The sequence below is a fragment of the Chamaea fasciata genome, unplaced genomic scaffold (assembly GCF_029207755.1).
Source record: "Chamaea fasciata isolate MVZ Bird 193981 ecotype frontalis unplaced genomic scaffold, bChaFas1.0.hap1 SCAF_6, whole genome shotgun sequence".
In the NCBI taxonomy this organism is placed as follows: Eukaryota; Metazoa; Chordata; class Aves; order Passeriformes; family Sylviidae; genus Chamaea; species Chamaea fasciata.
This window is the reverse complement of record NW_027094091.1, coordinates 68,372,364-68,396,361: the sequence shown is the minus strand read 5'-3', so window position 1 is coordinate 68,396,361 and position 23,998 is coordinate 68,372,364. Positions and strand designations below refer to the sequence as shown.

The 23,998-nt window shown below is 43.9% G+C and overlaps 1 protein-coding gene across 2 annotated transcripts in view; it reads right to left on the bottom strand.

Annotated features, from left to right (window-relative positions):
- ANTXR2 (ANTXR cell adhesion molecule 2) overlaps window positions 1–23,998 on the bottom strand; it is an 80,276-nt gene that overhangs the window by 55,127 nt on the left and 1,151 nt on the right. For both annotated transcript variants that reach the window (XM_066186712.1, XM_066186713.1), the window contains exons 3-7: window positions 21,953–22,024; window positions 16,198–16,279; window positions 15,112–15,219; window positions 14,945–15,013; window positions 14,039–14,119 (exon numbers count right to left, since the gene is read on the bottom strand). In XM_066186712.1, coding sequence (XP_066042809.1) covers window positions 14,039–14,119; window positions 14,945–15,013; window positions 15,112–15,219; window positions 16,198–16,279; window positions 21,953–22,024 — 412 coding nt within the window. The remainder of the gene's footprint in view (window positions 1–14,038; window positions 14,120–14,944; window positions 15,014–15,111; window positions 15,220–16,197; window positions 16,280–21,952; window positions 22,025–23,998) is intronic.

The following is a 23,998-nucleotide window of genomic DNA, read 5'->3' as shown; positions in this document are numbered from 1 at the left end:
GGCACCTTGCCCTATGTAAAGAGGCACAGTAACAGTGGTGATCCTGACTGCACTGCCTGCCGTTGTACAGGGATCTCACTTTAGTTCTCCCTGTTGTAAGTGGTATTTTTAGCAGGCATCCGTAAACATTCCATGGCATCAGTTCAGGTCCCTGTAATCATGTGCACAGCACAGAGTCCTGTTACTGCCCCCTCTCTATCTCCATTTGCCAGGCCTGTGCCTGCTGATGAGCTGCCCAGACTAGGAATGTCCCTCTGTCTTACTCTTAACTTCTGCCTTCCTCTCGATAAGACTCCTTACATTCTGTAATGCTTCCCAGTGGTTCAGGCTGCTACATATCCAGGCCCAGCAGAAACAATCATGTAATCATTGTAACCAAGTCACCAAGCTCCAAGAAAGAGAGCATCTTGCCTCACTGAACACTTCCCATCTTGCCTCTCTCTCCACTAACTGCTGTGCACAAATTAATTTTTTAGTGCTTTAAAACCCATGTTAAATACTAAGTAGTATTTTTAAAAAATGGAGACCTCGCAAGAACATGCATTTGGATGAGACACAGCAGCAGAGATCTTATGAAAGAATGTAGCCCAGAGTTCAGTGCAAGACAAGCAGTTCGTATTAGCTGAGGATCTTGCTTCCAAAACAGGGCTTTAGCCTTGTGATTCCTATTGCAGTGTGGAGAGAAAATTCCCATGGCTTGTTTGGGGGCTAGAGAAGATTTTGTATAGCATTTTATTCCTTTGCTATAAAAGCATGTTCAGTTTTTTTTCACTGAGGAGTCAGATAAACAGCTCAAGTGAGGTTGAGGCTAGAGGCCAGCTTGATGTGAAGCACAGATCCAGCAGGTGGCACAGAATTCAGTAATCTTGTTTTCAGAGGGAGAGCCTTTCAACCCCTGTCCTGGCCCCATTTGTCCAGTGTCTGAGAAAGGGTCAGTGGTATGAACTGGAGGTCAGGGAGATGCAATGACAGTGTGGGCCAGGACCTGACTTCCCTTGCAAACAGTGGTTCTCTAATTTCACTACATCCCAGGGTGAATTTTCTAACACTGTGCTTCCAAATGCAATATAAATCAGGAACAAACCTACCTGGATATATTTAACTACCTTTGTATTTAAGAACAAACTGGGAGGGGCAGACACAATAACCCCAACCAAGCTGAAATATGGTGTAGATAAAATGACCACAAATCATGAACAAAAGCAAATTTCAACACAGGGGTCAGAATATACTGATTTCCTGCAATTCATTTTCATACATGCTCTTGGCCAAGGCAGAAAATACCGGGTGTTAATACTGCTCCTAGAAATATCTGCTTTGACAGTAAATTTTCATAATTTTATTACTGCCATCGTCTGCTTAGCTTAAGCAAGCTGTACTGTTTAGAGACCCTCTCTTTGCAAGGGTGGCCTAATTCTAACATTTTCCCCCAAACAAAGCCTATATTTGGGTGAAAAAACCTCTGAAACTACTAAAATTTAGATTTGTAAGTTTATCAGGTTCTTTGCTATCCTTCAAAATGCCTCTTGATAGTCCACACTTGAAAAAAAAAAATTATAATGGTAGAGAAATCTGCCTTGTCCTCAAAAACCCCTCCCTTTAACAATCAAGTTACCTTAAAAAGCAGACATCAAGCCTCAGAGCCAATCAGAAGCACATAGATACAGTTCTTTGCTTAATCTCTACTTATGCTCTGGGTTCTCCTCAAAGCTCCCCCTAAGCAACATGGAAACATTGTTCAGTACTGAGTTTTCCCACAGCAAAACAAAAGCCATCATATCGACAGGGTCCAAGCCCACGAGCTCTCCTGAGCACCAACCATGTGTATAGTTTGGCTTACAAGGATTCTGACACCACCATGGAAAACTGAGAATATTTTCAATACAGCAATTACTGCATGTGCTTTCATGTGTGGAGGAAATGAACATATTTGCACATCTTAGAAGAAGGTGCAGAAACTTGACACCTTTCTTTATTCCCACTCACTCTTTTCTATCTGTTTTAAATCTTTTTTCCCTTTTCACACAAGCTATTCCTTCCAGCCAGCACAGTGCACTCCAGCACTCCAATACAAATTTTATTTCCCCTGGGGAGAACTGATGTGAAGTCATCTTACCCATTTTCCCTATGATCCACGTGCATTATTGAACATGCCTTTGTGTCCCTGTCCTTTAGAAGTTAAAACTAACTTTAAACTATGCTGATATGGAAACCTGGGCTGCAAAGTCAGCAAGACCAAAACAAACTCCACAAAAATCTATACAATGCTCCCTCTTTTCCAGTTCAGGATAATCCAAGATACTGCAAATTCATTATTTAGAAACCTACTGCTCACTAGAAAAGTTGAAATAGTAACTCTATAATGCCATCCTTGGACAGGATAGTTAAGCATGCTGCTGACAAAAAATAAATTCAAATAAGACAAATTGCCTTAGTTTCACAGCATGCAAGGAGAGATTCTGAGAATTGATGTCATCCGCTTTGTCTCCAGAGGTCCACACAAATATAGGACTCTGTTCCCAGGCTCACAGAGGCTTTTCCCTCATTCCCTAACCTCCTTCTTCTCACAGTGCTGGCTTGTCCAGAGAGAATCAATTCCCCACAAACCCAAGTACAAAATAGAGCAGAAACCTGTCAGCCTTTGTCCTGCTGTCTTGCAGCTTCAGAAGTGGAGAGCTGTGGTAAGACTAGAGGGTGTTCTTTGCCTTCTGAGGTGACCTGTGCAGTGCGGGACTGGTTTCAGCTGGAACCAGAGCCTCTGGAGTTGAAGTGACCACAGCTGTGAGCTCATTAACAGTAGTAGTTCTGTTCTTAGGTAGTCAGTCTCTTGGACTGTAAGAAAATGAGACACGGAATCCAGGCCCCAAACATCCACTTGTTCAACAACAACGCAACAGACTGCTGAGGAAATGATTCTGTAGCTTGTCTATATGCAGGACTTGTTACATTGCTGCCACACTGCAGCAGCAGCAACCAAGCATCTCAGGTTTTAAATCCTGGTGGTTTTTAGGGCCAGATCTTGGAGCAGCCAGCACAAGAACCAGTGGCAAAAATGCAGCTTGTGCTCCGCGCTGACTCTGCTGCCGGGCACTGCTCTGCAGGGATGGTTGGATGCAGGGCAGCCTCCCACCCCTTCAGTGAAATTCCTTCTTACGGCTTTTGAGTGGACCCTGTGCAGTTTCTATAGCATTTCTCAGTAAAGCAGGGTAATCATTTCAGAACACCTCTGAAAGCAGAAGTTACCAAGAAGAGAAGTATCCAAGATACCCAGGGGCACTCCTAAGCCAACTCACCCTTGATGCAAACTTGCTGGCACAGGTTGGGTCCTACCAGTCCAAACAAGCTTTAGCTTTTCCTTGCTGAAAGGGTCGCTTGTCAACCAGCTGCTGGGCTGCCCAGCTCCTCTGGGAACACCATGGCCATCCCAACTGGGGCTGTGAAGCTTTAAACCACCTGTCTTCAGGCTATTTCAGTGGCTTACAAGTAAGCACACATGTAAATCTTCTTAAAACAGTTGAGGAAGTTCATTTATCAGATCCACTTATCCATTACCAAAAGTTTTACCAGCTTTTCCATGTGGCCCCACTTTTCACCTACTATGTTTTTCCCAGACCAATCTGATTGTAAACGAGTACTTAAAATCCATTTCTGCCCCCATGGCTTTCTATGCACCTCCCACTAAAAGGTTCCTGAAGGCTCACACAAACTTCAGTTCACCATTTCTAAATCAGTGGATACCCACTTTTGTCATTACTAACACACTTCCTCCCGCTAGAGCTGTTCAAGAAACACTGCCTGTTTCAGACCTGGAGATATCTGAATTGACCACACACTCAGGTTTTGTCAGCTCTGAGCTGCAGAAACACCCCACACACAAATTCTGACGTCAGCACTGAAAGGGCAGATGTCCCTGCAGTGTGCTGCACAAAGGCAGCCAACTAACAGGCTGACATCAAGCTCCCCACTGCTCATGGTCTTTGCAAACTCCACCTCTGTTTATCAATTTTGTCTTGTCAGCAATATTTTCCCTGCTTTATGCAATGTTTCCTCTTGTGGAAAAGTGCTTTGTGGATCTTCCAGGACTTCTTTAACCTGTCACAGACCAAGCCTGGCTCTGCCTGGACACTTTTTTCACCCCTGCTCCTGCCTCTTACAAATTCTCACTATTTAAAAGCAAAGTAGGATGGCTCCTGCAGTTTTTTGAGTATTTGGCCTGCCATACCCTAAGCACATGCTGTGGAACAGAGCTGTACCAGGAGGCACAGTGTTACACAAACAACAGCTTTCCCTTCCAGGACTCTAATGAAGGTTGTGTTCTGTGAAATTGTGAGAACAATGCACTAGTAACAAACCATGAGCAGCCCAACCGTACAGAGACAATTAACAAGATACGCTAAGTGTCACTTTGTCTTGTAACCTCACTCAGTTTCGCTTAGCCCCGTATGCAGTTCAAAAGTTTTTGGCAGCAGGCAGCACCATAAATCATAACTTGCATGGCATCTGTTCCTGCCCAGAACCGTACACTACATACAGGGTTTGGGTAGGTCATCATCACAGTTTGATTCTTCACTGAACCACAGTAATGATTTCAAGTCTTGAAAATGCTCTATGGCTGTATAAAGCATTTGCTTCCTGTGACAGAGGTCAGAATAACTGGGAACTGCTGGAAGGAGACAGCTGCTGACACGTTTTGGTTAGAATTAGCATGCTAATGACTCTAAACAACTAAGGATTTCTAGGGACACCAGTGGCCTTTCCTCCCTATGGATCCATTCAAACTTGCACCTCTGTTTACATCAGTGCTCACCGGAAGCTGACCCCAAATCAGGCTGCTGTGATTTTTGGGGAAAGGTAGCATGAGCCCCTGAACAAAAGTGTATGTTCTGCAGCAGAACAAATGCATCCAACTTGCTATTTCCAGAATCCCTTTTTAAAGAAAAGAAAATGTTCACCTTTAAAAGCTCATCTTTGTTCTAGTGCCGTATGGCAAGGCTTGTGCAAAACCCACCAACAGCGCAAACAAGATCGCTTCTACACTTTGTGTGTGCACAGATAATGTTCCTGCAGTTTTATGTCCTGAAGCACAGTCCATGGACACACTGCCAGCCAAACTGTGCCCAGTGAGTGTGCACAAGCCAGAGATGGCAGCACAGCCCTGAGAGGCCCCTTGCATGGCAGTCTCAGAGCTGCAGGCAGTAGTAGCTTTTCTGTGGAGACTCCTTTTCTTTCCTCTCACCCTCCCAAACATGGGGTCTATAGTTTTCCCTAGAAATGCTACAAACAGAACAGCTGGTGAACAAAGCTGTAACCTCAAGGAAAACAGAACTAGAAACTAAACACTGTTGATGGTGTGACACGCCATGAGGATGTGCTTTCCTCTTGTACTGTGCCAAGCTCCTCCCTCAGGTAACCACAAAACCAGCCTCATCAAGAGCTACATCCTCTCATCAGGATATGTATTTCAAGACACAGTGGTAAGCACGCTCATGTACTTGTCACTGCAACACATGGATTGCCAGTGTGATAAATTTATGGCAAGTGGGGGGCAGTAATGGAAGGTGATGCCTGAAAGGGCCCTGATAACATAGTGTTCAAATCTACCTGGATCATTGCATGCCTCAGGTGGATCTACACATGCAGGCAAAGCCTCCACGACTGCCAGTTGTGGACCTTTTCTTAATGAGGAATTGCCTGCACCTTTGGGCTCCTGGTTTAGCTGCTCAGAAATGCCACTGGATGTAGGGGGCAGCTGTTTAAATGGTAGGCAACAGCAGGGCTCCTGTGTATACAGGTGGAGCAGGGCATGTAGATGGAGTTCAGAAGCCCACATCAGAGCTGTGGAAAGCTGTCCCAGTCTACAGAATGCTGCTGTTGAGTGAGGCCATTCTCTGGTGAGTTAATGCCTTCTGGAGCCCCATCCCCGCTTGGGGCTGTGGAACTCCTCAGAAGAATCGATGATGAAGGCAGCGTTGTACTGGTGCTCAGTTAGCTGTGTCTAGCTGAGCTCACCCAGGTGCTTTGTTTAGTTCCTAAAACTATTCTGGTTCATTCCTTCCAATTGGCTGAATCAGGACTGGGCTTACTCCATGTCTCCATGTGGGTTTGTTTTTCTATGAGTCACCTAGAAGTATTACTGGCAGCTTGCTTCCTTTTTTTTCTTTTTAACTCAAAACTTTTTTTTTTCCACTACTGCTAAGACAGTAAAAAGGAAAGAGAAGTAAAGCAGGAGGTGTTTAAATTGGTTTGCTGGACTCACCGGTTTTGTTCTAGAGAATGAAATGCTGACTGTGCATTGAGCGGATTTTTTGAGCTGAATCAAGTTACTCTTATGGCATGTAAAGTCAGCATGTGTGAAATCAACGTGATGAAGAATTTAAGGTGTATGTAGGCTGGCATTGATACAGGTTTCTCATTCATGAGCTATTGCTTTTTAATGTAAATAGTACCTATGCCCCCGAATAGTGTGGCAGAACTAGGTTTTAACAAAAAAAAATTTGGAGAAGGTCACAAGAGGAAATAAATTTAAGTAGAGCTCTTGATTTCTGTGATTACACTCAAACCTTAATCCTTAATCAAACTTTTTAAGTCAGAAAGACCTCCACAGCCTACCTTAGGCTCTGGACAGGCCAGCCTACCTATATAGCAATTAATGTTTGAACTCCCTGAAATTAACTATTTCCAAAGTGAAGCCTTTCATTCTTCCTAGTGTTGGTTTCACATCACGTGCCACTGCTGTGTTCAAGCAACTGCTGTCATTTATTTCCCCAGTGCCGATCTGTGCAGAAATGCACAAGGCAGCAGGACCACCTCACACTAGACGGAAGGCAATCAACTCAGGGTGACTTGGAATGAAACACATGCTTTTCAAGGAATCACCATTTTGGTGCTTCTCTCCCACAAAGTGAGAGCAGGAACTGCAGCAGTTAATATCTAATGGGTCCTACCTTTCTCTGCTGCCAAACATCTGTGCTCGTGACTACACCTCGCTGCCAAGCCTGGCCTGCTCCCTGACGCTGCTCAGCAGTGCCGTGAACAAAGAGCGAGGGGAAGAGGAAGGCTGCTACCCTGTCCCCTATCTAAATTAAAAAAATCTCTGAGACATATGGTCTTGCATAAAATCACCACCCAAGAGAAGCCTGGCGCGGCGTTAGGTTAGTGAGAATATTCTAATTACACCAAGGCTGAGCAGCACCTCATTGGCAGCCACTGAGGAAAGCAAATGGAGATGACAAAACTGCAGGTCATGAGATGCGTATTCTAACAGAATCGGAACCTTTACCCCTCAATTACTAAAAACAACCCTAAAACCATTACTTACCAACTAATGTAACTAGGAATCAAGACAAACTGTTACTTTCCATAACAGGAAAAAAAGTTGTTTGGACCATTTATTTTTTTTTTTCTAATTAGTAAGAAAAATCTGGCTCAAAGAAACTTCTCACTAAGGAGTTGCTGGATTTCATTTGGACCTGTGACTACTTCCTTTGGAGCCAGTTGTACAAGCATCCCTTATGTAAGAGAGCTGCCAGCCGTGCAGGGCTGGCTGACAAGTCCCATCCCAATCACAGGGTGCAGGCACGCTCACTCTAACCAGAGTCGTGTCAGTGCCGGTGCTGGCTTATCAAGCTCATTGTGCTCCAGGAGAACATTATACGGTTTGTAATATGTCAGAGAATGTCAAATTGAGGGCTGCACAGCAGTGAAAGGTAGAGCAGAAAGCATTTCTATTCCAGGCCATTGATTCCCTTTAACAACTACATGCAGTAATTCCCAAAACTATCTCCTCAGTCTCAATCACATGGAAAACATAGCGCAGCGTTAGTTCTGAACCTTGCACCCAGTGCAGCTTGAAAATTAGACCATCCAAGGGGATTAAATAAGATGACTGATTTAATCAGAATAATTCTTTTAATGATAACTTGCTGCATTTCTCCTCCCTCCACCTCCTTAAAGGTCTAATAGTTTGCTTCCTGGATTCCCAGCGCACAAACCGAGCATATTTTCTTCCTACAGGAAATGATCCAATTAAGTTGACATATAATTGATAATGAACCATTTAAGCTGATTTTGGCCCTGAAAAATCTTAACCGCGTCCAGTCAGCTGGTTGACCCCCCTTCATCTGCGGTGGAGGGACAGCACTTAGGGAGGGAGCAGGCTGAGCACACTGCCCAAGGAAGTGCAGGGAGGCAGCCTAGCTCGAGGGAGCTGCACGGGCTGGACAACAGTAGGGATTACTTGAAAATTGTGTAGTCCCTGATTGCCACTCAGTACCCAAGTTGCAACCTGGCTCGAGACAGCAGGGTTTGGACAGTGGACCTTGGTAAGCAGTCACGTTAGAGACACAGAAGCAGCATTCTCTGGTGTCTAACACTGGAGCACCACTGCAGCAGTGAGGAAGTTTCCCACCCTCCCTAAACACAAAATCTGTTGCCTTACAGCAGGTACCAGTGAGACATGCTGTTGTACTCATGTGAGTTTGGTAATTTATCCTCCCCCAGTGCCAAAGCCAGGTCAGCCTGAGGAAGTGCTGCTGACAGCACAGCTGGAAAAGAAGGCATCAGATTCATGGAGGGAGGCTTGAGCATGTCTTCGGAAAGCCAAAGCAGTAAGTTTTATAAACATAAAGGCTAAAATTGTTCCTCACATGAGTACTTCTTGTCTACCCCAACAAAACTGACTGCCTCTCACTAGACTTTGGTTTTGTCCCTGCTTGGGCACCAATGGGCTATCCAACATGGTTTGGGGGCTTCCCTCCCTGCTGACTTTGTGTTAGTACAGCAAAACAGGGACAAATCTGCTCATCACCAAGTCTTGTCAGCAGCCTATGGGGCCCCTCTCCCCTCTCTGTGCTGAGCACTGGGGCACAAGCGTGGTGACAGTTGAGTGTCACCATGCTTCAGATGAGAGGTGACTCTGTGAGGTACCGGCAGCGCTGAGTGTGCCACTGCCACGCACAGTTTGTGCAGCAGCTCCCTGCGGGCCCCGCTGCGCTGGCTGTCACCAAGCCATGTAATTCCAAAGCAACAACGCACTGCCATGCACAGCGAGTGACACAGGAACCATCCAGTTGACATGGAAACCCCCGGGATATTCAATAGATACCCTTCACTGGTGTCCAAATGGATCGAAATGCCAGAGGGATTTTGCTGACTGCTCTTTGCAACAGGAGCAGACTTCCCACCATCACCCACTGATGATAACACTCCAGAGTTTTACTGGAGAGAATCTATACTTTTATGTGGGCCTGATATTTCTGGGTCTGAGAGATTTTAGCCTGCTAGCAGCTGCTACCTTTTTCCCAAGGAAAAATTTCTCAAGAAAACTTCTTCTCAAAACAATCTTTCTCCAGGTGGTGTTTTGCTGTTTCTCTAGTTTAACCAATGGGATTAGAGAGGTGTCATTGCTATTCACCAGTCATGTTAAGTCTATACAGGAACACCTTATAAAAGGTAGTAAGAATTAGACAATAAAGCCGTTTTTTTATGCTCTTTGCCTTTTAGACAATAAAGCCTTTTATGCTGTTTGCCTCCAAACATTTGGAGTCTCTCATCTTTCTTTTGCGTCCTACAACAACACTTTTACAGCAGAGAATTTAGATTTTTATAGCACTCCCTGTTTGTATCCCTTTAGCCAGAGTCGGACACTGGGTGAATCTAGGATTTTTTTAAGGACCTTGTGTGCATTTAATCCTTTGTTTGGCCTCACTGGTCCCAGGTGCACTCCTTGGATGGGTCTAAGTCAGTCCATGTCAGCCTGGGAGTCTGCACCCTGCAAACCCTGAGGTCTCCTTTCCCCCAGTCACCCCTTCACCAGGAAGCAAATCCTCGAGTATCCCAGCTTGCAACTTTTCCTGGACAAACTGACAGCTTAATGCTGAGGCATAGGGTTATTCCCCAGAAGGCTCAGCCAACTTGGAGAGAATTTTGCGTCAATTTACAATGCTCTGAGTGGTGCAACTACTCAGTTCACATGACTTGATCTGGGATTTTTTGTCCATTATGTTTAACAGTGGGTTTCCCATGTAAAATGAACAAAAAAAACTGAGTACCTGTAAAATGTAAAAATCAGAAGGAGATTTTACTAATTCTATTTCTAATCCTTTCCAGGTAGAATTTTTAAGAAATTTTGCAACACTGAAAGATAAAACAACTCTAGGATGACCCTTTTTTGAACTGACTACTTCCTCTAAAGTTCTGCATGTATCACTTCCTGTAGTCTTATCTGGTAAGTTTTTGTGGTGTTTCCTAAGAAAAAAAAATATATATTTTAACTTTCTGTATTAAGTGCTGTCAACTTACTTTAGTATAAAAATGTGTTTGTCTACTTAGAGTTGTCATACACTCTAATAATGTTACTTTAGTGAATTCCCTTAATGTAACTTTTCAAAGTACCAGCCTTGTCCAATTCTGCCTGCAGAGACAACCAGATAACTTTCACTCACAAATCAGCAGGACTTGAGTTTAATTAAGGGTTTCATTTTCTTATCTAGTACTGATCTGCTGCATGGTGACAGAAACTGTGCCCTCCCAAAGCCTTCACCCTGTCCTGGCTTGCTCACATGGCTACACTCTGTGTAATAATCAGCCAAATCCCATCAGTAACTGTTCCTGAGAGTGCAGTAACTTGCCTTCAGCATTTCGCTTTTAAGCTTTAGAGTTTTGCTCAGATTTATTCACCCTGACAATGCTGTTTAGTTATGACCTTGTAAGCTACCTATGAGCAATGCTGGCAGAGCAAGAAACTTTGCAAAGCAGCTCCCTCTTCACAGGTCTGCAGAGACTTTTAGAATTGGTAGTGGATGTTATTCAGCAGAAACACAACGGCATGGAGGTGCTTCAACCCTTCTCACTTCCCTAAGATTTTATCAGAACTAATGTCAAAACATGGCACAAGCTGTCCAGCATCTAAGCCAAGGTTACTTTAAATGTTCATCTCAACTGTCTTAAATTTTAATCCCTGGTCATGATTAAACAGACAATGTGTATCTCTCCAGAGAAAGTAAACTGGAAGAGTTGCTTATACTGAAAGCAACTGCAGGAGCAGGTACTACAGATAGTCTGCACTAAAACTCATCACTTTCTTGTTTTAAACACTAACAAACGTAGACTAACTGCTTGGCTCTCCTGAATACAGTACAAATATAACAGGACAGCAGCCAAATAGTCTCAAACCTGGAGAGATCAATGTAGTAGAGGCTCTTGCATCACCTATTCAGCTGTTTCGGGTTATAGTTTTGCTCAGGGGTTTTAATTGCTGGGTTGCTACCATTTCTGAAGACAATGTTTTTTCTGAACAGAAATTGTTCAACAACATTCACGGTGGGCTTCACAACTGCACCTTTGACTGTACTTTGAGCAATACTACTGCATGTTTGTCACGTATCTCCTTTTCATCTGGCTCAAAAATAGCTTTCCCCTTTAGATCAGTGTCTCTCAGTCTGTATTCTCTTGCTAAATTACAAACCAAAATGAATTTATAGTAGTGACTAAAAAGGAAAACTGACTATTTCATGTTCAATTAGATCTACTTATCAGTGCTATATTGTTATGAGAACGAATTGTCACAATCACTCCAAACCCCGGCAAAGAAAACTGAGTATTAACTGCAACATACCAAAATATCTTATTAATACTGCCACCACACATGCACTACAAACCCCCCCCCCCACACACAAAATCCAAACCGACCAGAAACCCTGCAATGGATACTTCCATCCATGCTCTGTGGTAAAAGCCAAGTGTTGACATGTCCAGTGGCTGGGCTGCAAATAAACCCTGAACCAACTCAGGAGCTCAGTCTGCAGAAGCAGACCTTGCATGTAAGCTGCAGAACAGTGTACATCAGTTTCCTTTTCCTGTCACTGCTAAGTTCTTACCTTGAAAGAATGCACTGCCATTCCATGTGTCTGGTCCTGTTCTACAGCTATGGTATGCCCAAATCTGGGGTTTTTACAGCCAGGTTTTTTTGTAAGTATCAGAAGAAGCTGGATTGAGGTTTGTGCAAACACCATCAGGCATATCTTATCAGAAAAGCTTCCCTCCCTATCACACAGAAGTGAAGGTGCTTTTAAGTTCCTGGGAGGTATAGACGTGGCAGGCTGGCTGTGCTACTAGCCAGAGACCACCTTGGCTGAGAATGGGACACCCTTCAGCTTAAGCTAACCTTCCATGTGTTTGAATGACTGACTCTTCCAGTTGAGCTCCTCAGAAGTGCCAAGCGACCATACTTGTGCTGCTTTCTCAAAGGATCAGAGGAGCGCGGAGACCTGACCCCTCAGAATGTGCCCATCTGCAGGTCAGTAACTCTTGCTGGAGGGGAAACACTGAATGGGAATGCTTTACTCCTCTATCCCTGACATACTTATTTGCAAAGCAGTATCCTTGGAAACAAAACATCATCATCTGGGGTTAAACGTTCAGCTCTTATAAAAAAGCCGAGCACTGGGATCATTTGCACTGGCTGCATAGCTGAATCCTCTAATGCCTTCAAATGGCACAGAATGAGATTTTAAATAGTAAAGGTTTTAGGCAGTACCACATGGGCTGTGCTGTCTTTTCAGGAGAATAAATGCCAATGCATCAAAAGACTGATTACCTGTAGGCATGCATTTCCCACACCCAGTAAGTGTTTTCCATATAGGGAAAAGTTTAAGACTCACCCCTTGCAGTTATTACAAGGAAAAGAACCCAGAAATTTCTTTGCTGTTCTAACAGGGATTGGCTCAGTACCAGAAGAGAAGCATCTATTGGACCTTGTCATCGTTCTTCAAACTCTGTATCTCTCTCTGTTGGCTTCCAGCCAGGTTGCCCCTCCTTAAATATTCAGTATTTAGGAAAGAGCATAAAGGAAGGAAAGAGCTTTCTGGAGTGTTTTAGCAGGGCGTCAGAAGTTTCTCAGACACCTGTGCCTACCTTTCCATTTGTATTTTGTTACTTTTCCTTATTAAACCTTCTGCTTTACAAAACATATCTGAAGAGCAGTCTCGCAAATTAATTCAGCCACTACTCTGTAAAGGCTGGACCCTCAAAGATTGAAACAGTAGCACATACTTTATAAGACTCTGACCACCTGCTAACCTGTATCAATTACCTTTCTTTAGAAAGCACAGGGAAGATTCTGGAACTACATTTCTTTAAAGTAACAAGGAAAACAAGTTGTTGCATTATGGTATTCCCAAAAACCACACTGCTCAAGGGAAGTGATAAAGTCATGACTGTGTAGTATCCTGTACGTGAGTAGTATACCTCTGTTATTTAAAAAAAAGAAAAGTGAAATGAATGACAGCTGGCTCTCTCTCAGAAAAATGATTTCATTATTGCTTTTGACTTCTGCCAGTAAGCCTGTTTGCACTGTGCTGCCCATATGCAGCAGCAGCACTGTTAACCTTGCATAAAAGACACGGCCTTCAGCCTAAAACGAGACAAATTTTGTGTGCACAACCACAGGTGTCTTAACACACGGCTGCAACAGTGTGAAGCCACTGATCACAACCAAAATGTTTCTCTTTGATCCCTTCCTGCAAATCACAGTAATCAGCTGAATGGCCTCATCTCACCAATGGGAGTTTCTCATCCTATGCTGAAAACTGGAACTGAGTCTTACCACTTACTGGGATAACAAGTGGCCAAAGTCATGGATTTAAAATGCTTCTCTCTGTATGTAAAGATTTGGATAATTCCTAAATTGCACTTATTCCCCAGGTTTTAAGCAGTTGTTCTCAAGTCTTCCAGTGTAACAGTCTCCTGATTTCCGGACTAAATTCAAAGCAGTCATTTATCAGAGCATCCATCAGACTTCCCACGTGAACTCCCCTCTCCTTGTGAAGAGTCCTCAAATTCTGCATGAGGTCTGAGCATGAATAACTGCAGGAGGTGCAAGCAGTGCTGATTTACAGAACTGCATCTCTAACGTAATGAGGAGGGAACTTCATCTGCTGCAATTCCTGCCTTAGGAACCAGTTCTGCCTAGAAGAGGAAACGGGACTGGACAGTATGCTCTAATCTAGAGGAAATGTAAAACTTATTGCCTGGTACTCACAGAATTGATTATCCCCTTAAGTGCTTGGAATCCTCCAGTGACAGGGAAGACTTGCTCTTTCACGTCAGCAATTCTTTCCAGCTTTGGAGAGAAAATGCATGCAAACACATGAATCATCTGGCAAACTAAATTCCACACACTGCTTTACACCCTTAAAATTTAAATGGATGTCTAAAAGCAACCCTCATCAACTCTGTGAAGAGAAGGAAACTTTAGCGCTCTCTCACAGCTAAGAGTTTTCTGAACTGGAGGACTTCCCACAGCTGACTGCAGCTAACAAAATGGTGGCTAGTCATCATGGCAAGCATCACACAGAAGAAACCTTTCAGGGCCTGTATCTTGGCAGTGATTTTGTACCTCTGTCCAGATTTACCTTCCCTGTTTGCTCTCCCTTTCACTATAAACCCTTTCTCTGCATCTTCTGCAGGAAGGAGCCTTTCATGTACCTCTCCATTGAAGCCACATTGAACAGGAGTAGCTACAGCCCTCACTGGGACACAGCACCTCTGGAACAGCTTTTCAATGAAGGACATGAATCCTGTGTTCTTTTCCTCATCCCAAGACTGTTACATATACACTGCTCGAATCTTGTCTACAGCTCCTCTGTTCACGTGATCAGGACCCTGACCTGGTTGCCATTCCAGTGAGAGGGGCTTGCCTGCACCCTCTCGTTGGCAGTTCCCAGTTAACAAGGGGATTTCCAACAGGTCTCCTTGGCAGTGAGCACAACACCCACACATTCTATTTATGTCTATATAAACATCTGAGTGTTTCCTGAGCCAGAGAAGACATTACACTGCCTAACGTAAGTAAAATTAAAGTTCCGTACTACTTAACATTAACTCTGTAAAACTCAAGGTTGAGGTACTGCCTAGTACTCTAAAATAGTAAAGTTCTTATTCTTACCTGTTCTTGTTCAAAATCATGGACACCAACACAGTAAACTCTCGCTCCCAGCTCTCTGGATTTCCTCGCCTGTGGCGCCATAGAACAGAGAAATAAGCATTTTTTTTATTCAACAGGAAGCAGCCAAACTCTGCAAAGCATGACATGTATTGCCAGCTTGTGCTCACCTCTTTCTCTGCATACAAGGGAATCTGACCATCCAGCTTGCCATCAGTCAGTGCAATGATGATACTAGAGAACCGTGAGGCTCCTTGCTTCGCAATTTGCACATTGGCCTGAAAACAACAAAATAAATTATCCACCTTAAAACTACACCCAAACTTTTAACCATGATGCATTTTCTAAGCATCTAATACGATACCTGAAATAACAGCCTCATCCTCAAACCTCTCTCTCATGACAATCCTCTACTTCCCTTAACTTGCTACCAGCAGGGAAACCCCTCATTAGTCCTTTCCAGCCACCATTGAGCCCATCTCCAAAGCACTCGGGTCAGTGACCCGACAGCCTTTGCCAACACACAGCTCTTCCAGGACAGATCTCCTCAAATGCACCATTAGGATTTCCTTTGCTACCCCCCAGATTTCAAATGCAGTCAGCAGGTTCCAAGATACAAAAAGAATGGCTTAAAACCATTTTTTTTTAATAGCAACAAAATTCCCTTTGCCTAGCTCCTCAGTGTGCAGATCCTGGTTACAAACATGGCTCCACAGTCACAGGGAAAGAACTGATTTGTCTGTAACAGTGAAAGCTTAGATCCTCACCTTCACGGCCAGGGCCTTCATCAAAACTGCATTATTTGAACAAAGAAAAATATAAGTAGCTGGGAACTCCATAATTAAAACAGTCCAAAATGAAGAGCATTTGTCTCACAAACACTGCTCTGTGTGGTAAACTATTCCCAAGGAGAGCACTCTGGAGGGCACTGCAAGCCCCGCAGCCCTACCAAGTTGCGTGTGACTATTTACCATGTCATTGGGATGCCGAGTGAGCTCTGAGATCCATGACACAGACCCATGCTCTGTGAGAAGGAGCAAGTCAGAAAAATTTCATATGGCAAATTGCTGTGATGGCTAATCATCTTCTGCATGGGATTTGCAGAGTGTCTGGGCAACCCTGGGATCACTCAGGCAACCAGAAAGATTTAAGCACAACAGACTGAGGTGTACAATCAATCTCTTTATGTTACAGGTTGTTACCCAAAGGGTGAGAACAGAGGATGTGTTGATTGCAAGAAGATGAGTAAAACCTACCTGTTTTAGTCCTTCATGTATGTATGTCTCACCTGCTGGTATCACCTCCTCCAGATCCTTCAGACCTTTCTTGATTTTCTCTCTGTGAACAAAAAAGAGGTAAGAGACTATTCTTGTGACCTGGAGTGTGGAAAGCGTGTAATTTATCAATTGAAAAGAAGTATTTGTCCTTAAGGACAGCTGAAATGAAAAGCTGTAAATTAGAGCCTTTAGCTAGGATCCCACGTGGAGGCAGACTGTGTATTCATGACAGAACTGGCACTGCGGGAACAGGTATTTCAGACCTATGCAACACAATATGCTTCAGTGAGTCAAAAAGCTGGAATCAAGGAAACTGTTCAGGAGGAGCAGATACTGCAAAGAGGTGGCAAAGCCTCAACATTACATAGCCCAGTGGAAATTCTGTTGCATTAGGTCTATTTTGCTACTTTAAACCAACTTGGCTGCCAATCACACTGCAATCAAAGAAGAAATCCCCCAAAACAGCAGTTCTGTTTCAGCAGAAATCTTCCAGACCAATATGCAGGAATTTAAACACATAGAACTGAACTTCTATAATTAAAACCTTTGCCCTGAAGAAAATATTGATAGGCAAATGCAGTGTTTGCAAGACACCTTTTGTGCCCATGGGAAAAGAGAAGGATTTGAAGATAGTTTTTAAATTTGGACTGTCAAAACTTTTTGTGTGACCTTTCATAAGACATCCCACACAGGTCCACAGCTCACTTAGATTTAACAGGAGAATACATTTGCACCATGATTTTTCACGAGCAGTACAGCAGATCCACCTGCAAGGTGCTCACTAACTATGGGCTGAAAGGGGAGAAGTCCACAGACCACACCATAGGAATTATTTCCAGTGAAATCAGCACTTGTGGGGGGGAACAAAAGCAGATAGACTCCTGAAAGAATCAAATCCAAAGGGTCTTGATTCTTCTGCAAACACAGTTTCAGCCAAGTCCATGGAAAGTCATGCTAGGAAAAGATACGGAAAAACTAAGAAGGGTAAAAATTTGGGCCAGAATATACGGAACACTGTGACAAATCTAGGTTGAGAAAGATGAACCCAGCAAGGGTGAGGAGATGGAAGCAAAATACATTGTGGGATAAGTGAAAGCTTTCCTTAGGCCAGACCAAATGAGAAAGAATGCATATGCCACACTGCCTGAATGCCACCCACTCGTCATTTGTTCCACGGATGGGCTTCCTCTATGTTTAGCAGCTCTGTTCCAAAGTACAATCCATAGCTGGAATAAGCTTCCCATCACAGGATCCACTGATACAACCAGAGAGCGGAGGGAGCAAAAGAGATATGTGGCATTGAATGTATGGAAGGGAACAAGTTATGTAAGATAATACAATCTGTTTGATCCAAATATTTTACATTCAGCATCTATAGAAACAACTTGTAAGTGATTATGTACGAACGCAGATTATAAACTACAGAGTTGGTGCTTGCCAGAAATGAGTGGCAGCACATCACAGGCGTTAGTGCTCTGCTGCCAAGAAACAAGCAGAAACTCAAGTCCCAGTTTTCTGAAACAGATTTCATTTTGCAAAAATAGCTTTTGTACAATCAGTTCAGTTTTATTTATCTGCAATGTCTTGTAACCTGGTCACACAGCAAACTCTCATGTTGCCAGGCCTCTGCCTACAAGGGGTTCCAGGAAAATCTTTGGTAGCATGAGCTTTTTTAGCTGCATTTAATCAGGCACCATCTCTTGCCCTCAGGGCACAGCTGCAGTAGACAGACACAGCCAGATGTGAACTAGATCCCTGCATTCTCCAAGCTGGTCAAGTGCAAGCAGATCCTGGTCCGGATGTCAGAAGGTCAGTGTGGATGCAGGACTAGGGGCCCCAGAACCAGCAGGAGAGGTGGGCTCCATCACTTTAAAACTCACCCCTGGCTGGTTTGAAGGCTGGGCACAGGAACTTGTGCCCGCCTGCCCTGTCCTGATAATGGGACTCAGCAGTCAACCAACCACAGCACTCAGGACCCCCATTTGTGTTTTTCAGTGCTCTCACAGCTTCCCTTTCTCTAGTTTCTGTAAGGCTGTTTAGTAAGCCACGGAAATCTCCAGGGAAGTTCCGGCTGTATAACTCATCTGTACCATGACAGCAGAGCCCTCAGCCTGAGTGCCTGGACATCCCATAGCACAGCTTGGGAACACTAACAGAGCCTGAGGGCCACTGGCTTTGTGGTGCAAGTCAGAAAAGGGAGGGACATGAAGAGGCAAAACAGAATCAGCAACTCGCAGCCTGTCTGTGTTTGGGCTGAATAAGTGCAAATTTAATATCTTTTACCCACTCAGCATATGTGCTGCAGCCCATTTCTGTGTTTTAGCACAGGCACAACTAATTTTTAATAGCTACCCCATCTGTTCTCTCTCTAAGCTGTGTAACTGCCTCAGACAGCTCTTCCAGCAGCAGCCAGGCAAACACAGCTGTTAATATCCATGCAGATTCCAGAATGGGTGTTCTTAGCTCCTCTGAGTGAGGGACAGTATTCTGTATGTCTTTTCCGTGTTGCATTCCACTTAATGAAATGCTGGAATCTTGAATTATCTCAATGTGATGAGCATATGAGCGCTGGCAGGAGATGATAGCTCTCACTGGGCATGTATTTATGGTGAGAAATGAGGCTGTGTGCTGCAAGGCAATGGGCTCATCCCTAACAAATGAAGGCAAATAAAACAGGTACTTGGGGTTTGTTGCTAGGAAGGATGTACAGTAAACAGGAAAACACACACACGTGTCAGTGAAAGTGAGAGGGGGAGTGTTCTTTGACAAAAAAGAGGTCTGGCTCCATCTCTAATAAGGCAAGCTGTTGTACTGGCGAAAGGAAACCCTGCACAAGCCTCCTCAGATGCATCACTTGGAGGAGGCTTATGCCTTCTGGCTTCTTAAATACTACAAAGGGTTGATTCACTTATTACTCTGCTTCAAACTTGAGCCTCCTGCATGGGCTCCAGATGAAAACCACATCAGTGGCCAACTCTGCTGTACTTGATACACCCAGCAGAACGCACTCTCTGCAGATGAGTCTGTTTTGGCAAGCTGCCTTGGACCCAAGCGCAGAGGTGGCTCACATGACCAAGGCCCCAACTGCATCCATGTCTTACACATCCCTGTGAAACCAGGAGCAGTCAGTGCACCACTGGATGAGGGATGAGGACGCTACATTTGGTCATGTACCAGGTGCGCAAGCATCCTACTTTTCCACCTTCACTAGCACAATCTCTCTTTATCTCCAGCAGGAGTTTCACCCAGGCAGAGGTAGCAGGGCTCGTCCCGGCCACTGGCACTGGTAAGTGCTGCCAAAGCAGGCTCACAGAAACCTGGACTGCTGCTGGCCAGCACAGCTGGCCAAAAGAGAACCGTGCCAGCAGGATGGTACTCCTGAGGGTATCCACTGCCCTAAACCACTTGCTTTCCAACAGTGAGCCCCAAAGGTGAGTATACCAATATTTGTTTACCACTTATTGCACAGTTTCCAGCTCAACTTCACAAATGTGTGTTTCAAATGGGCTTTAACCAGTATGAGAAGGCTTTTCCACCTGGATGTTGTTATTACTCTATGAATTTATTATAGCACTGTGTATACTGTGAGTAACAATGACTTCTCTTAACAGTTAGTCATAGCACTGCTCACACTCACAAAATATTTGGGAATTTGGGGGCTTCAGCGCTAAGTTATGGCCCTCTTTATATCCACAGCTTTACTGTGCAGTAAACCCAGCAAGAACTTTGTACAATCAGAAGCCTAAGGCTTTTCAAACAAAAAAAACTCTGCCCTACTTTGATCTAACTGCTGTGAAGAAATTGTGGTTTCCTGACATCTGGAAATCAGCAAGTAAGCCAGGGCAAAAAAAACATGCCTGCAAGTCCAAAGTGTATGTAACAAACCAAGGCCATAATATCCCATAATCACCCTCACAAACACCCATCCCAGAACTGCAGTGCGCTTATCTTTATTTTCTGTTGGGAACAATAGGGGCCAGACAGTCTCAGTATTTTTCCTCTGTTGACTTAATATTTAAAAGTACAGCACCTCCAACTGTATCTGTTCATACTTACTTATGTACATATGGTCACAGTTACAAGTCTCCTCCTCCCTTCTCCTTGTAATTCCCCCTGAACAAGAAGGGTGGCACTTTGCTTCCCCTGACACACTTGCAAGAGCAACAGCCAATCTGGAACTAGAGCCAGGTCCCACACGAGAACCCACTAGAACTGCAGAGGCTCTTCCTGTACTTTACATGAGGCTTCTAAGAAAAACACGATTCTGTTCGTGGCTCCAAATGTGCCAGAGACAGGCAATGAAAAAGGCGCTTGTGTCCCCGCGGCCGGGTTCCAGCATCTTGCCCAGAATTTCAAGTGGTCTGTGTGCTATCAGTGCTGATAAGGAACAGGCCACTGATAGCCTATTGAAATGGAGAGAAAGGACCTCATTGACTTCAGCAGGCCTCAGAACAGGCTCAAGTGTCCTCTCCTGACCCCTCTCAAGCCATCTGGAAAAATGGCTTATAAGATTGTCTCTGCCCACAGACAGCAGATCTAATATCCCAGTCTGGATGGGGGGGAAGTGGCTGTTTTCAAGTCAGACCACTTTTTAAATGCTAGAACAGGAGGGGCCCAGACCTGAGTTTTTAGACATCTCAGATGTCAGCTACATTTCTATACCATGACACGTGCCTGTTGCCAGTTGCAGGTCTTTTCAGGAAGTCTTGTATTTGCTGTTATGTATTGTTTAAAACAAACAAACCCACAGCAGAACTAACCAACTACAGCACATCACATTTTGCACTGACCCTACTATCGGGAGCAGAAAGAATGGACCACCTCACTTCCCCCCTGCCAGAGATCTATTGAGTGATCCCTAAATGATTTATCCACATGTTCAAAACCCAGAAAGTTGTGCACTGCAGTAGCTTCTGGACCGAAGAGAGAGAGCAGAGGTCGTGTTGGCTTTGAAAAAGCTGAGAGGGCACTGAAGGACTATGACAGCAGAGCCACTGTCCTCTGCTGAGAGCACTCCTTCCACATGACCATTTCCCTATTTCCATTAGTTCAGTAATTATTTTTGCAGTAGTCTCTTTTCTACCTGCTTCTCCTCCTTCTTTTTTCCCCCCACCCATCCTAAGCTATCCTATCTGCAAATCCCCACTTGCTTTAGAAATCAGGATGAGCAGCCTTGAATTCCAAAGCCTTCAAAACCATGCACTGAAAGTTCAGGCACACCTGTACATCACCAGTGTCAGAAAGATCTCACACCCTTCAAGTGGCACCAACCCCACTGTCTAAAACAGGCCCTGAAGTCCAGATTAGGAAACACAAAACAAAATACCTACCTTATGTGAGAATATAAGAAATATTTATTTACCGTTTTATGCTTTTCCTAGACATGAAAAAATCCTGATAACCATTCTGTGGACGCTGCTTTACAAAAGCAAATGAAAGAATCATTCTTGCACTGTGGCAAGGGAAATGAAAAGCCACACAGATGAAAACATTACTGTTTGTTTTTCTGCAAAGTTAACATCAGGGATTTGCTTCCTATCATTCTTCTCCCTCCTTTTTAATGAGGTTATCCTGAGATTTGGTCACAAAATTAAATCAGCTCTGTGGGGAAGCTTCATGACTGGCCACCACTTAGAGGTATCAGCCATTGTTCTGTACCTGTTACTGCTCCTCTGATTCAGTAAGGGCAGAAGGAAGGGAGGGAGGGAGAGAATTAAAAAAGCAGAGCACTAACCTGTCTCCAGTTAGCGGCATAATGACATGTGCCTGGGTGGAAAACACGATAAATGACAATCTCATCTTGGGGCTTTAGAAAAGGGAAAGAAGGCAAAAACACATTTCAGAGAAACATAGAGAGGCACAGCATTTCATTCACTTATTCAAGTCTCATTCACGTGATCTTTATCCTCCAGCTTCCTAGGAATGTACTTTTGAACTACAAACCCAAAATGAGAGGAGTTAAAGCATTTTAGCCCATCTTCTCCTTACCCAGATGCTCGAGGACCAAAGCAGCAGAATTATTACTCTCTTTCACATGACTAGTCTCCAGTGATGTGGCCACCCCATGCATGGAAGTTAACGCACGTCCTTTGGAATTGTCAGGGCCACTGGTATAACACCAAGGCAGGGACACCACTCGGTTCCCTCTTGCTCCTGTGGGTACTAACCAGACACACTTACCATCTTTGAAACTAACCCCATCAATTTCCCCTTTTCTTTCAGGATGACACAATGTCTATTTCCAACTCTGCTTTTTGTTTACCAAATCCTCCCAGTCACAGAAGCAGTGCCTACTGACTGTCTGAGCCCCAAGCAAGCAGCATGAAGGGTCTTCCAGAGAGAGACTGGGTTTGTTTCTCTTACCAGAGAGTTGTGAGACTTGAAAACTTCTTCCCTAAAAGCATCCAGTGAAATGACATGGTAAAAAGCAATGCTGAATGAATTGATTTTATTAAGGAATTCAATCTTTTTTAAAAATTTATTTTTAAGAAGGTCACTTGTCTCTTTGCACAAGTTTACAGGGAATCATATCTAATTAGCAGTGGAAAACACTTAGGAGTTGCCTGATGCTCTGGAGGCCCAGAACAGGAATCTTCCCAAGGTAAGTTGTAACATCTCTCCTTCATGATTTTAAATTTTATTCTTCACAATTTTAATATATTCACTAACTTTGTAATTTACTGTATATGAGTATTAGCATTAGTTAATCAGGTTATGGTTAGTAAGGACTTAACCCTTGAAAAGCTGAATGATCACGTTTTCAGTTCACTGATGTCAATGATGCAACTTAAAATTATTGACATCAAGGGAATGTAAGTACTGCAAGTCTGCACATAACTGCACAGACCTTGGATTTAAGATCCAAACTTGCAGTCTATCCACAATGGCTCTGCAAAATCTGAGAGGCTCTAAATTAAATCAGAATTGAAACCACGGGATTATCACCCTTTCGAGCCTCCAAAAAAAACCAAGTACTTGCAGTCCCAGCCTCTGGTAAGTGCATCACTGCCTACCAATTACCATGAGACTTCCCTGCTGGAGACGCACCCCCACACACTATACCCTCCAAGTTATGTTTCAGCCAGCTTCTCTTCAGGATCCCCACAGAACCTTTCTCTCCACAAGCCAGCCCATCCACGCCTCCTCTGTGAGCACTCACTGGGATGGGAATGCAGCCAGACCTCCACACAGTTGTTGCTAGAGGGAGTGTCTCTTGGCTGGAGACAATGCTGAACTGAAAGATTTCCCCTGAAATCCTTCCTCCCTCTTGGGGGGGGCAAATGTTTTACCACTTACACAAAGAAGTCCTGCTTTGGTATCAGGTTTTTTTTCTTTTTTTTTCCTTTATTTTTTTTTCTGTAATTTCAGAGTTTACAAAACAACTTTCAAAAGTTTCTGTTGCCCCCTGGACATTAGTTTTACAGAAGTTTACAGAAGATTTGCTTTTCACAAGCTGAAAATAAGCAATATTTAATTATAAAAGCCTAACTGTATTCTTTTCTTAGCAAGCAAGTTTCTTACAACTGCACTCTGTGCTTGGTTTTCCTTAACAAAACCTACCACCACACCATCTCTTCCTATGTGTGGTGGGGGATTACTTCGGTTTACTCTGGATTTTGTTGTAGGGTTTTTCAAAGCAAAGCACTGCAATCTTCAGCTGTTTGTACAGAGCAGTCAGCCAGGATTTACAGCAGCTATTTTAAGAGGAGCTGGACTTGCCCGACAACACTGCTGACAGTAACAAAGTTGATTATATTTAAGCACCACAAATGCACTGTTG